A 14,488-nucleotide genomic window follows, 5' to 3' on the forward strand; every position below is an offset into this window, starting at 1 on the left:
TCTGCACATTACATCAGCATCTCTGTGTTTCTGTTTCGAGCATGCCTGTGAACAACCCACTGATAAAGCAGTAAAAGCTGTGTAAGACAAGGTGAATTTAAAACAAAGACTGACAAGGAAACTTTGTCTACAAAACAATTTCCCAAGTGTTTAAGTAACTAATACTAGCAGTTACCCCAAGAGAGTTAGATGTACCTTCCCTGGCGTTTTCAGGATACATTTAACTTTCTCAAGCACATGTTCAGTTTTTTCTGGATCCTTCAACTTCTTTTTTATATCCTCTTCTAATCGTTCCCACTGGAAAGCACCTGTCACAAGACCAGGTAAAGTTGGATAATAACTGAACAAGGCAGGCGGAGAAAAGATTATATCAATGCTGAACAGATCCTGCAGAAACTATATTTTTTGCAGGTAAATCAGCTAGATCTTTGTGCTTAGGAAGAGCAAGATGCAATTCTTGCACAATAAAACTTCCATGGTACTGTTACAGGAATACAATCAAGTACAGACAAATCAGGGCATCTCGTTTGCCTTCAAAATAAATTTCTGGATTCCTGTCAGTACAATCACTACATATTGCAGGTAGACATTCAGAAAAAATTCCTGAGTGTTTAAATTTTATAGATGTTCTTTAGCTTCTGCTCATATTGCTGGTTGCTTTGCTTTGCAGGTGTCTGAACCAGAAAAGCTTCATGCAGGGTTATATTGTGAATACTGGTAGCCAAAAACAGCATGAAGTTTTCCGTGGAATTTCTTTTTTCTTTTTTTTTTTTTTATTTTCAGAGTCAAAGCTGTAATATTCTCTTAGATGTCCCAATAGCTTTCTTGGGAAAACTAAAAGTGTTGACCAGCATTAAACATACTCTATGCTTATACCCTTTACTGGAGTAAGTCTCAAAGACACCATGGAGCTTTTTGGTAACTTTCAGATCTGATGCCCAGGGCCATGCAGCAAGGAAGAGTCAGAGGCAGATAAAGCTCAGGGTAAAGCACAAGTCATCACAGCCCTGAAGGGTTTTCTGCTGCAGAAAAGGCTGAAACAGCACATAGAGCATAGGGTGTCTTTAGCTCAGTCAACTCCTATGTATACCATGTGGATGGTAAGGGTTTATAGCCTCATGGACATAATGTCATGGTCCTTAAAGGCTGAAAACAATGACGCTGCCTCGTGATCTGATATCTTCTCAGCCCGTGCCTTAAACGTCTTTGAAAGACCTCGTCACCTGTCAAAGGTACCAAACCGTGCAATGACTTTAGGCAATGATGCCCTTCAGGCTGGGAGCTGTGACCTACAGCAGTGTCACCTACAACTGTACAAAGTTTCCCACCTCTTTGGCCAACATAAGCAAAAGCAAAATTAATACAAAGGAGGCAGCAGACGTGCTTATCTTTCAGCTGCTGAAATTTCAGGTTTCATCCTCTGTTCATGTCACCAAGAAATAAGAAAATCAATCCACTCACACTGAAAAACTTCTGCATGTCTTTTATGTTTGACACTGGTTTGGAAGGAACTGAAAGGGATGTTTTCAATGTTCAAACTCTAACTGAAAGCTGAAAGAGTCTCCCTTGTGTCTTCACAAGCCAGTGTTCATGTCTCAGCTACTAATGCAGAAACCCTTTCAATATGTCATGTAAGTATCAGTCTACAAAGAGAGACTAAGCTTCTTTATGGAGGCAGCTCTAACAATATAATTATTTGGGGTTTTTTTATTATTATTATTATTATAGTTAGAATGCATCATTAAAAAGCCTACTAATTCTTTTGACAAATATAAAATATATATTCTTATGTACTGACATCTTGCAATGTATTTTATAAAGAATAAACAGGTATCGGATACTTCTGGGGAAAAAAAAAAAATCTCTTTCGCTTGAGGATTCCTAAGCAACGCTTAAAAAGATAGAAAAATATCAGTGCCATTTTAATAGACATCTGGGATGAGGTAGGTAAGGTCACTGCCTGTACTGAATTGGTAGCAAAACATATATGGCATATCAGGGTGCCCTGTACTCCAACCATACCCAGAAGAGTAATCACTTGAGTTTTCTCAAGTAAACCTGCACTGTCATCCATGTGTTTAGAACATGAGATCATTTAAAAAAATTTAAAAGCCTGAAATCTGAAACTGTCTCAAACTCTAGATTTTTTTGGCAAAGCTTTTCAATATTACTGACGTTAGCTTATGGACTTTGTTCAGTAAAATATTGCACTTAATTTATGTTCATGAGGTCTGGAATGACAACTAATTTAATTTTTATTAAATCTAGGCAAAGGGCTTCTTCACCTAGACATTGTTTGTCGTAATCACAAGGACAAAATAGATGTAGCAACATGGCAGAACATCATCTCAACAGCAGCAAAGGCATGTTCCTTAGGGTGATGCACGCGCTCCTTCATGAGAGACCAGCTGTATGAGAAATGAGTAGCCGGGAGGTACCTGAATAAATGAAGTGGAGGATGTCTGGAAGACAAGAGCAGAAGACGGGGTCCTTCACCACCACCCTCACCGGCGAGATGCAGGGTGGGACGCCGCGCGGGACCGGGGGGAAGGCGGCCCCCGTCTCCACCGTGAAGAGACTCTGCGCCGTCCGCACGATGGAGGCATCGCGGATGTCGGCGGGGCTCTTCACCTCGAAAAGCAGCATGAAGAGGTGGCTGACAGAGCAGAGGATGATCTTGTGAGCTTCCACCATGGTGCTGAAGTCTTCGGGGTAAAACGCTACGTCCGCGCACTGGCAGCAGCAGAGCAGGTTGTGCAGGTCCGCGTCGTAGTGTGAGGCTTCACCCTTTAAGATCGGCATTTTTTCTGCAAAAGATAATGAGTCAGGCTGGAAAATTGAAGCAAGTATTAACTGCAGGACAAGTCTATTCCCAGAGACCTGATCAAATGAAGGACAATTTCTGGAAAAAACAAAACAAACACCAAAACAAACAAACAAACAAACCCCCCCAAAAAACCCAAAATAAAAACCACAACTGGTAAGCAAATTTCTTATATTCATTTCTCATATGAATATGTTCAGTAAAATACACTAAAAATGGAAATACTTACTATAGTAAAATAAGAAATATAAGAAATACTTAGTTTAGTAAAAAGCGTCCATCCTTTTATGAAACCTCTTTAGGCACTTATGTTTGAAAGATACCTTGCCTGTAAATCCCAAATCTAAAGGATCTGAGTGAATTTTTAACACATGTGAGAAGAGATAACTACACATTTAGAGGTAAGTACTTGTCAGTAATTATTTGACTGAATAAGTGCATCAGATACTTAGAAACCGCGTGCAGGGACATACATCTCTCTCTTGCTTTATTTGCAGCAAATAAAAATATTACTTGATGATATTGTAAAATAATAAAGAATGATATAATTACTTTCTTTCATAATTTGTCTGTAAAGCTTTTATGTAAAGCTTTTATTAATTCACCATTACATTATTTTATCAAGTGCACCAGAAAACCAGTCTTATTATTTTTGTCTGAAATAAATTAGAAGTCCATTGCAATGTTACATATTGCTTCACAATTCTCACCAAATTAATTAAACCATCACTAAAAGATGATGCAACTACAGCAACATAACCAGAATAGCTGATGATAAGACAGCACAGCTCTCAGCAATGATTACAAAGTGTTAATTGCAGGAAGCACATGACACACATAATGAACGAAACTAGAGACCAGACATCAGCGAGCACCTGGCTGTTCGAGCTGAGGTGGTTGCACTCGATGGCACTTCTGCATCTTTTTCCTTTTCTTCATTTTTTCGGATGACTTCTGATTCAAACTTTGGATCATAAAATACTCCAGCTAAAACACGAAATGTATTTTTAAAAAAATCCTTGTAATTTAAGGACAACATAGACATTGAACAGGAGAACGAGTGGGTGCTGTATGCAGGACTGGGGCTACTGCGGCTATGAACAGTCACCCAGGTCACTGAGTCCCAACACTCATTTATCAGCAGAAGGTACCACATGTAGCTGGAATTACCACAATTTAAGAGGCTATTCATTCGTGGTTAATTCTCATATTTAATCTTTCCAGAAATGTCAGGCACAAAGATATTCAATTTACCAACTTCTGTAGATGTCAATTACAGAATTACAGAGAAGAATAAGACTTGATGGATAAGGATCAAGCGCAAGTAATGGAAGTAACAGAACCATATATGAGCTCTTCAGCTTGCAACTAACCACCCCTACCACACAATGGTACCGTGTCCTCTGAAAAAGTTGCATTATAGGGTGATCTTTGTGGGCAAGGTTTCCAGGAGAGAACACACGCATCATCACTGTAATAAAAATGTGCCTGAGGGGAAATGATCTGTTTTACAGGAATGAAGAGGCACAAAGGGCAGTTCACTTTGACTTAGTGCATGTCTTAAACGCATTTACCACCCACAGTATTACTGTAGGACACGTAGTGCTTTCAAAAAGGCTTTGCTGTGGCTGATCTCAGGCTCTGCTCAGGACTGCAAACTGCATCACGACTGCAAACTGAGCAACCACATGAATATGCTAAAAAATTGGGCAATTCAACAATCTTACCTGCCTCACTTTACAAATAGAACAGTTGTGAGAGTTTGAGCAATTAAAATTGAAAATATTGGAATTTTATGGAATAATTCAGCTTGCAAGGGACCTATGGACATCACCCCTTGAACACTGCCAGGGAGCCAGGGGCAGCCACAGCTTCTCTGGGCACCCTCTGCCAGGGCCTCAGCACCCTCACAGGGAAGGATTTCTGCCTCAGGTCTCATCCAAATCTAGCATCAATGGGAACTTGCCCTCGGTGGGAGGGCTTCTGGTGTGTCTCCACTTGCTCTCTGAAGCCCTCACTTCCCATGTTTCCAACCCAGCGGTTTCTCACTCACCACTCCTCCAAAGTACTTCTGTATGTAGAACTCATTAAGGGTGTGCAGCTCGAGGTAAGTGGCTCCCAGTTCCTTGGCCAGCTGAACTCCCTCGGAGGTGGTGACACAGCTCCTCCTGTCTGAAGTGCACAGGGGGCAGGTGCAAGGCACTCCTGGGTTAAAAAAAAAAAAAAGCCATTTTTCTCAAATAATCCAGAATGTTTAGCTTCATAAATAATTATAAAGATGTATTATTTAGAAAAGAACAAAAAAGGAAATAGAAACACAGTCATTTCATAGTAAGAAACCTATAATTACTGCAACCTACCCCCCCAACTTCTTATTAATCAGTTCAAAATATTAGCTGCTATACAAAACTCAGCTTAGATTTCTTTAGCATTAATTTACATTTAGTTTTGCTAAGCTGGAAAAGTCAAGCAAGACTTCCAGAAGCCAGGTTTGGCTTAGGGCCTCAGTATCCTTACATGCACAGGTGTTGTACTAGCCTGACAGTGTTACCATTCATTAATGTCACCCTTACACTTGTATAATTATTGTGGCCCGTCCGTGCAGGAAGTATGCACAGTAATGGAAGGGGAAAATTTCCACTGCAGTCCCAGCTGTTACGGGAATGCAGATACTGTGGAATATGATTTCACTACACGTATCTTACATAATTTTTTAAATGCCAAAATAGGTATTTTTGAGGATTACGCCGGTTAACTGATAAAAATCTGTTAGCCCCCCTGACTCTGCTTTGCTTAATGCCAGTAAGAACATCCCGCCATGGATGTGCTTTCAAATGTGCCATGCATGCTCTACATTAATTTCCTCCACTCAGACCTATGGGTAACATGCAATAACACGGGGGCCGGGTTATTTCTTTTGGCAGCACCATTTGCTACTACAGAGGATTAAGATCTCAGTAATTTGTATGAGCAAACTGCTGTGTTCACACATACCTCCTAGTAACAAAAGGGCTCTGTGTGTGCACAGCAGTCGGCCCCGGCAGGTCCCAAAGCAAAACTGTGGCTGGAGAGCCTGACTTCTCCCACAATCACATTATTTAGGGAAGAAGACAGGGGGAGAACAAAAAAAAAAAAAAAGTGGAAAAGAAAAATGCCAGTAGCAGAGTCACTCAGATTGGTGATATCCTGTGTTTAAATAAAAAGTGTAAGAAAAGGCAGTGGGAAGACAAATATTAGCTTAGCAAGACCTTGCCTTTAGAATGGCAGATTTATTACCCTTGTATAAATCAGAGCATAAAAACACTTGATCATTATCACTGAATTACTAAAGGAAAGAAAATAAAGATTTAATTGCTATAGAATTCTTTAACAGTCCTTTCTCAGTCACTGGGCAAGAAGATATATAAATAGACCCTGGCAAAACTGAACATTACGTCCATAGAAGACACACTTCGTATAGCTTAACATTTCCTTCTACATTATAAAGTAAACGTCTACATCTACATTCGTCATGTCCCTTACTCATACCAGGAAGGATGCTCAGAAACACTTGGTTTAGTCAAATTTGTGAAGCAAAAGACAACTCACAGGCTCAAGTTTCACATTCATTGCTTTAGGAAAAGCCAGTTTTAAAAAACAGGCCCCGTGACTAAATAGACCATATGAAAATCAACAAAAGCACATTATAATATGTTTGGAAATACCAAATAAAGTTTTTATTTTTTTCTATTGGTACCTGTGGTATTCTTTCTGAACTTCATTTCCCTGATGCAAACAGAGAGGAGTTACTGATGCCTACCCAAGCCGTGAACACGTTCTCAGCAGCACTACCCTCGTCGGCTGCTGGACGCTTATCAGTCCCCTCAGTCCTAACACAACTGTGCGACTGTGATTTTCACATTGATTAAACAGCAACAACAGCAACTTCAAATATTCGATGTAAAATCAATTTGCATTGTTCTCATAGCCTGGACAGAGCATTGTGTGAACGCATAAGCTATACCATAGCTATACCATGTCTATACCATAGCTACTCTGCCATGACAGGTCAACTCTGTTGATGTGGCAGTCCATGGCACTTTGTGGTACCCGAAAGGCTGGTGTGTCTGTTTATCTGATGACACTGCAGAGAATTTCAAGGCTTTTCCCATGCCCTCTCCAGTGGTTGCAAGCTGATGGGCTGTTTTAATCTCATACACTAGAGATAAATTCATACCTGAGACATGACCAGAGAGAACTCGTAACCATAGGGTTCATCTCATGCAATCAAATGTACACTGCCTAATCTAAAGAACTAGATTCAATCTTTGTCTGTGAGGATCCACAAGAAGAGTCCTTGCAGAGGTAAAAGCAGGGTAGGATGCCTTTCATGCCCAGGGTTAATTAAGCATAATGTTCTTGCCAATACACCAGTCTACAGAACCATAATACATGCACAGGTTACTGTCATCCTGACAGACTAATTGTTTCTGTTAGTAACTTGGAAAAACAACCAGCTTCTACTGAAATTACAGCATATCTAATTTCCAAGTGAGATTTTAACTATTACTACAGGGGACTGGATACATACCGTTTTTTCTTGCACCGATAGCAGAAATTATTACTGGAACTGAGCAGTGGTTTAATGCTTTTTTTATCATTGGGACATAACTGTCCTTTAGTTCTTGAAATGAAGTCTTGTCGTTGACAGAGTATTTAATCACAATAATATCAGCTCCTCCAATGAGACTGCGAGAGGTGTACCAGTCACTGTCAAATATATCCTAAACAGAAAAAAAAAACTGATCAAGAATTTCCTGTCTATAAAGGAAAAGGTGAACTATTCAACGTTCTTAATGCAAAACGGTACAGAAGTATTTTTAACTGATAACTTATTTGAAGATGTGCAACAAAGAGCAGAATTCATGCTTTGTAATTTCCTTGTTTGGAGAACAAGTTGTTCATTATAATAAACAATAAATCTCTTATGAATTCAGGAATTCTTCAGGAAGAAGAAAAAGTAGGGATAACCAAGGAATATACTTTGCAGGAAGTTTAACTTAACCTTTACTCATTTAATTACTTAACTTTCTGATGTTTTCATTATGGAAATAAAAGCAGCTTCAGTGGTAGGGATTTGCAGCAATTCATACAAAACTATTATTTATCTCACCATTTTAGGGAAAGGGTTACACAAAACTATGTTAGGTACTTATAAACCTTTAAATACAAGTTTCATCAGCTGTGTGTGATTTTTATCCACTTCACTAGACCTTCCATGTAGCTTTAACAACTGTTAATGTCTTCAGGATAAGGACTTTAATCACATACCTAAACTTTCTTATTCAACTTCAAATTCAATTTGTCATTGTTCTGTGCTATAAGACTTACACTTAAGACTTATTTTGTATCATCTTGTTAATTTACAAGTGTGCTGTATCCACATGTAATATACAGTTATTACTTGCATATTTGTCATGAGAACTATAATTTCACAATTTCTGCTTTACCTAAAGGTAGCTCATAAATGCCAATGAAATCCATGGCTTAGCATATATGCTCAATTGAAAACTCTTGACAGAAATCTGGAACTGGTCCGAAGAACTGAAAATCAACTCAAAAAACTAAAATACTATGACCTCTTGGAACAGAGAGACCTTATTTTGGCCTTTCAATACTTGAAAGGGGTTTGTTAGAAAAACAGAGACTTTTTACCAGGGTCTGCAGTGACAGGCCAAGGGGAATGGCCTGAAGCTGCAGGAGGGGAGATGGAGATGGGATGGGAGGCAGAACTCCTTCCCTGTGAGGGTGCTGAGGCCCTGGCAGAGGGTGCCCAGAGAAGCTGTGGCTGCCCCTGGCTCCCTGGCAGTGTTCAAGGCCAGGTTGGATGGGGCTTTGGGCAAGCTGGGCTAGTGGCGGGTGTCCCTGCCCATGGCAGGGGTGGCACTGGGTGGGCTGGGAGCTCCCTGCCCACCCAAACCATGCTGGGGTTCTGGGATTCTGTAACAGTCCTGTAAAGCATAAGGCAAAGCTAGAACTTGAGATCTTGGGGAAACAAAAAAAGAAGGAAAAAAAAAAGGAAATTAGCAATGATGAAGTAAAGAAGATGTGGGAAGAGAAGTAAGAACACAGAGGAAGTGAAAAAAGGGCAGGACTGAAAGTTTGGGTTGAGGAAGATCAGTGTGATTTTTGAAGAACAGGTCACAGAGAGCACTACAGATGGGAACTCGAGAAATATATAAAAGAATATTAATATCAACAAGTGAAGTGTGACTTGCATTGTCAATATAATTGCTTTTGATCACTTCAAAAGAGTAATTGTTTGAAATCTGTGGCAAGGTAGCTGCAATGCTCTCAAGTACAAGAGGTAGCACGAACGTGACAGAAGCATATCAGTCAGTAAATATTTGCTTAAACTGTCAGTGCACATCATACCCAATTTAGGTCTTGTCTTTACAAAGAAATAAGTTGGAAAATAAAGTTTAATAGGCATTATCATTATTTCTTTAATAGATGTTCTTCTTCTGTAATAAGAAAACCACAGACAATTAACAAATTATCAAGAATAGCTGTTTTATGATTCACCATGTTGACAACAGTTTTAAGAGCACTGCTCTTGGTATTTGTTTTTTCAGTCAGCTCAGTTGGAGACTGTTATAATCCCAGGCTAAGGAAAAATCTCCATTAGTTTTTAACAGAATGATTTAGGCTGTGTTAAGAATATAAAGTTAACACATAAACACAGATTCAGCACCTCTAGCAGTAAGGCTAACAGCTACAGTGCTTTGAGACAGCCAGCTAGATGGCTATTTGCAGCAGCCAATCACATATTCAGGCAAAATTTGAGAATTTTCAAGGGACAGCTTTAATACATTTTAGCTGATTAAGATCTCAACAGACAATTTTTAGTATATGTATACTAAATGTATACATTTAACATGACAAAGATTTAAGAGAAAAATACAATACAAACCAAAAAAATAGTATATAATAGTTAGTTGTTCTATGCTGGCAGACAGAAAGCATGCCTGTTCCTTTGCAATTTCTTTCTAGCTGCCTGTCTTCAAGCTCAGCCCAGGTTTGCACATGCCCATCTCTATCAGCTTGGTGACAAACAGCAGTATCACCAGCAATGTCTAGAGCACAGGTGCAAAAATACACAAGAACTCCACCACAACTTTAAGGATTAATAATAAAACATGCTTATGGAAACTTCTAACAGAATGTTATATGTATTTTTTTACACGTAATGATGTGGTTGTATATGGTCCTTAGCTCCCTCCTTTCTACAGTGGAGCTGAATCTCCAGTGCATTATGACAGCACTTCATGTTACAAACCAAAAAGATTTGGGGAAGATTTCTAAGTTTTTCGTCAATATGAACACTGTAATTCCAAGGAAAGAACCAACTTTGACTCTCGAGCTTAGTTTGAGCATAGACCTACTCCTGATCTACAGTAGAGAACAAGGCTTCTATGTACCAAAGTCCACTGAGCTGTGGCTCCGTCCTGACCGCAGCCCCACCAGCGGCAGAGGACAGGACACCAGGTATCTGATACACACCCAGACACGCACTCTGCTCTGGTCACAGCCCTCATCCTGGCTCTCCAAGGAGTGCATCATCCAGTAAAACACCAGCCTGGAAGATCCTCCATGCCCTAACCTCAACCAGTGGCAGGTCTAATGCTCTTCTCGTTGATGGGAATCTCAACAGAGTATGTTAAAGTAGACCTGTGTTTGCCTGCATGTCTATGCTCATGCGTGTAACACAACAGCATCTTAAGAGGTCAATATCATACAGAAAAAAAGCATATAGAAGGGGTTTTTTCTAATGAAAATTATACTAATTGGAAAAGTAGTTGTGTTTTGGAAAACAAAACAACACAAAAAGAAAATATGACCATTACCTCACATGATTCTCCACCCTTTTTTTACTTAGCCCAACATGCCATTTTTCCATCTCTGTGGGCATGGGGAAATCTAGCAAAATCCTTACGGAAAACAGCTGTGTGAGTGCATGAATACACCTCTTTGTTTAACTATTAGGGGAAAGAAATCCTGTGAGAAGCTGGCGCAGGCTGTCACAGTTTCCCAGGTGTGTGCGGCGCACGTTGCAGCAGGTTTGTGGAGGTCTGTGCCTTTTGCCACTGCCCTGTGCCACCACTGTGTGTCTCTGTTAATCCTATCACAAAGGTTTTTACCAAAGTTTACGAAGTTCTAATGGGGATGGACCCCACTTTCCCCGGATAAGGGCCAGCCCTGGGTACATCAAGAAGTGAAAAATGCAGAATGCGCCAACCTGATTTCTGTTATTGTTGTGCAGTTTCCCTATGCCCTCATATATTTGATTTAACACCCCAAAAGCCCATTCTTGAGGATGGATGTTACATTTAAAAACATGTAGGAGAAAGACGTTTCCAGAGGTCTTGTTGCAATTATTTTCATTTTGCATCAAGCATAGCATAGACTGCTCAGATTGCTGCCCTGTTCTGGGAAAATCCTCCAAAAGCATCTCTGACAACAAAGGGTGATTTGCCCAGGGCATCACTGAGACAGAGCATCTGGACCCTCCTTGATTATCACTTTTTAGAGAAGCTTTCATGCAAAAATGACAGAGGGAATTTCTTTTGATGATGAACAACAGTTCAGATCCAGGAATAACATTAATTCCAGAGTCCCTCTATGAAATTTATGTAGCTGCTCATCATGCTGCCTGCTCTTGTCGTTGCCCAAGACAGCCATTGACTAAAGGAAGAAGTAACTGCACAGCTAAGGTTATTATAATATGACCTTATTAATTATAATTATACTCCTGTCATTATTCCTTGCAGGATTTATTAGAAAAAAGTGCCATTCTTTCCTTGCATGTCTCCATTATACACATCTCATAATATATTCTTCTCATTAGTAAATCATACTTCTCAAGCATTAATGTTGAAAATAAAGCCTTCAGAGGCAATGAAGAACCAATTTTCCTACAAATCACATGACCCCTCGAGAGGACAATACTTGCTTTGTCAAAAATAATTTATGAATGCCTTTATGGAACAGCAGTGAAATCCACTGTGCCCTTGCAATGCCCACGCTCTTTCTAAAAGCTCCTGGTTAATGTCCCCATATCCACCTAGTCCAGCCCTTGATCTGGGGCAGCAGCAACAGCAAACACTCTCTGAGGGGACAAGGGAGCCTGGCCACCCCCGAGGACCACTCCCCTGGGGTTTCCCCAGGATGCAAAAGGGTTGCACTGGGAATATTGGAAAGTTCGCCTCTCTCAAAGGATGCATTTACAGACCCATCCTCCATTAACAGACACTTCCTTCCCCATTTTTTCAAGGTTTCTCTGCAATTTCTAATCAGTCAGGCCCACAGCAGAACAAATTTTGCAGGTGTACTGTCCATAAGCTACTAGTCCCCTGAACTTACTCAGTTAAGTAACATGCAGCATAGAGGGAAGTATGTTCTTCAGAAATCAAGAGAATTCAGACCACAACCCTGGAACACCACTTTTGTTTTTCAGTCAAGGCTTTCCAAAACAGCTTTAACTGGTTGAGCTGACCCCAAAAAAAAAAAAAAAATCAATGAAGGCTAGTATTGTCCTGTGTTTTCCTCTCCTAAAATGATTTAATAATATTTGTAAAAAGCAAAAATAAAGAACACAGTGGGGAAAATAATTTACTAGGATATGATCACTTGTTGTAAACTGCCAACTTGAGACAGCCAAGTGTAATAATGAGAAAGGACAACATACTAAAAAATGAAAAGTTGCTAGTGAGGGTTTTGTACTGAAGAAGTAATATGACCAGATTTCTAAAATTAAGAAATAAAATTAAAAAGTGGATCAGATTCTTTTACTTTCAGACATGTTAAGGACCATCCTGTCTAGCCAGCACAAGGAGCACAAGGATGTTGCTGCAAGGAAAAGGCCAGATAACAACACAACGGCTGATACCATGGAGATAAGAAGGCTCACAGGGACAGGAATGTTGGTGCAGCAAGAAAAGCAGATAGAAAAATGAGAAAAGAGATTGTTGAGAGGGAGAATTTAAAAAAAAAAAAATCACAGAGCATATTTTCAAAATCACAATCTAGCCCAGCACAAGGCACTCTCCAAGCCCCAGCTGCTCTCTTTTCTTCTTTTGTAGCATTTCTGCTACTGGGAACATGATGATGTCAGTGATTCTCTAGAAACTAGGCAGGTTTTATAACCTGGGGTAAAACAAAAAAATTTCTGGAGGTATCATTCCCAGGGAGGGCGGGCAGGGGAGGGGGAGGACATAACAACAAAACACCCAGGTTGCTCGCAGAGGAAGAAAATAAGGGACAGTGAGACCCCCAGCCCAGTACTGAAACACTTATGGTACTGCTCCGAACAAGAGAGGAAAGAACAAAAGAGATAACGCAGGTAGGGGACACTGACAGCATGTCATCGTTTCATTCTGCCATTTCTTTTCCAGCATCATAATTAAATGAATCATAACATGAATTATAGCTCCTATGTTATGCATCATTCTGAAGTTGAGGAAGATACACTTGCCATCAGATATTACAAATTTTGCCTCCACTTTTTCTACAGTTTTCACTTGTACATATGCAGAAGCATAACAAAATTCAGTATGAAGTGACTGAAGCTGCAAACTATGCACAAGCCAATAAAATGTCAACTCAGCCCCCAAGACTGTCAAATCTTATACAGAGTGCTAAATAAAGCAACCTTTTCCAAAGCAAATCTTAAAATTCATCTTGCAAATTACTCCTTGTAAGTTACTAGCTCCCATGCTGAAGTTTACTCCCTGAAAAATCAGAAAAAGTGGGACATCCTAGTTTAATATGCTTTATGAGAGAAAACTTGAGCATGCATTAGCAACTGATCAGCTATTAAAATCACAATATTCAGCATGGATGTTAGCACACATGTATGTTTTCCCTAGTTCTTTATATATCCTCTCATCCTGGGTTTGCACTTATTTGTCGAAATGTTTTCCAGCAGCGTGAATCACAAGGATGTTGGCCCGCTTGTGTATCCGTCCCCTGCATGTGGGAGGTATCAGCACGCAGCTTTCAAATGCAATGCAGGACACAGCAGGCCATAGCGATATACTCAGTGACTGACACGGGAGATCAATGCCGCTTTGGAAACAGTGTCATTTTGCCAACGGGTTTTGAAAAGTCTGCTCCACCACTATCTCTACGAACCTGTGTCGTCTGCATTAAGGATAACATCCTCCCAAAGTCAGCACTTCCACCCTGCACCCTGCAACTGCCACGGGAGAGACAGCTTCTCACAACAGGCTCCTGCTGGTTGTATGTTGGCAAACACCAATTTATCCTTGTAATTTCCTAAGCCAGAAAAGATCAAATAGTATAATATCCACATAGGCAGTTAAAATATTTATAGAGCTGCTGTTTGTAAGCAGCAGTCCCACAGCAGGTTGGAAACATCGTTCTCACATGGCTGTCTGTAACATTGGATGGGCATTGCCTTGGGGAACCGTGCCAAGAGGCCTTCCTTCCTTCTCTCCAGGGTGGCAGACACATTCAGTAAATCTCAGCTTAAAAAATACCATGCTGTCATGGCAGCACTGCTGCTGTTTCACCAACCATGTCCACAGCAGGATGATGCCACCATGGCAGCATTCGTAGCATGGTCATAAAATCAGAGAATGGTTTGGGTGGGCAGAGACCTCC

General features: G+C 40.2%; 1 protein-coding gene across 2 annotated transcripts in view; it reads right to left on the minus strand.

Moving 5' to 3' along the window:
* The window catches only part of RHOBTB3 (Rho related BTB domain containing 3), a 32,550-nt gene that overhangs the window by 12,761 nt on the left and 5,301 nt on the right, over positions 1–14,488 (minus strand). For both annotated transcript variants that reach the window (XM_075740209.1, XM_075740208.1), the window contains exons 3-7: positions 7,395–7,587; positions 4,878–5,029; positions 3,700–3,811; positions 2,439–2,807; positions 196–308 (exon numbers count right to left, since the gene is read on the minus strand). In XM_075740209.1, the coding sequence (XP_075596324.1) occupies positions 196–308; positions 2,439–2,807; positions 3,700–3,811; positions 4,878–5,029; positions 7,395–7,587 (939 nt within the window). The remainder of the gene's footprint in view (positions 1–195; positions 309–2,438; positions 2,808–3,699; positions 3,812–4,877; positions 5,030–7,394; positions 7,588–14,488) is intronic.

The sequence above is a fragment of the Balearica regulorum genome, chromosome Z, assembly GCF_011004875.1.
Source record: "Balearica regulorum gibbericeps isolate bBalReg1 chromosome Z, bBalReg1.pri, whole genome shotgun sequence".
NCBI classification, from domain to species: domain Eukaryota; kingdom Metazoa; phylum Chordata; class Aves; order Gruiformes; family Gruidae; genus Balearica; species Balearica regulorum.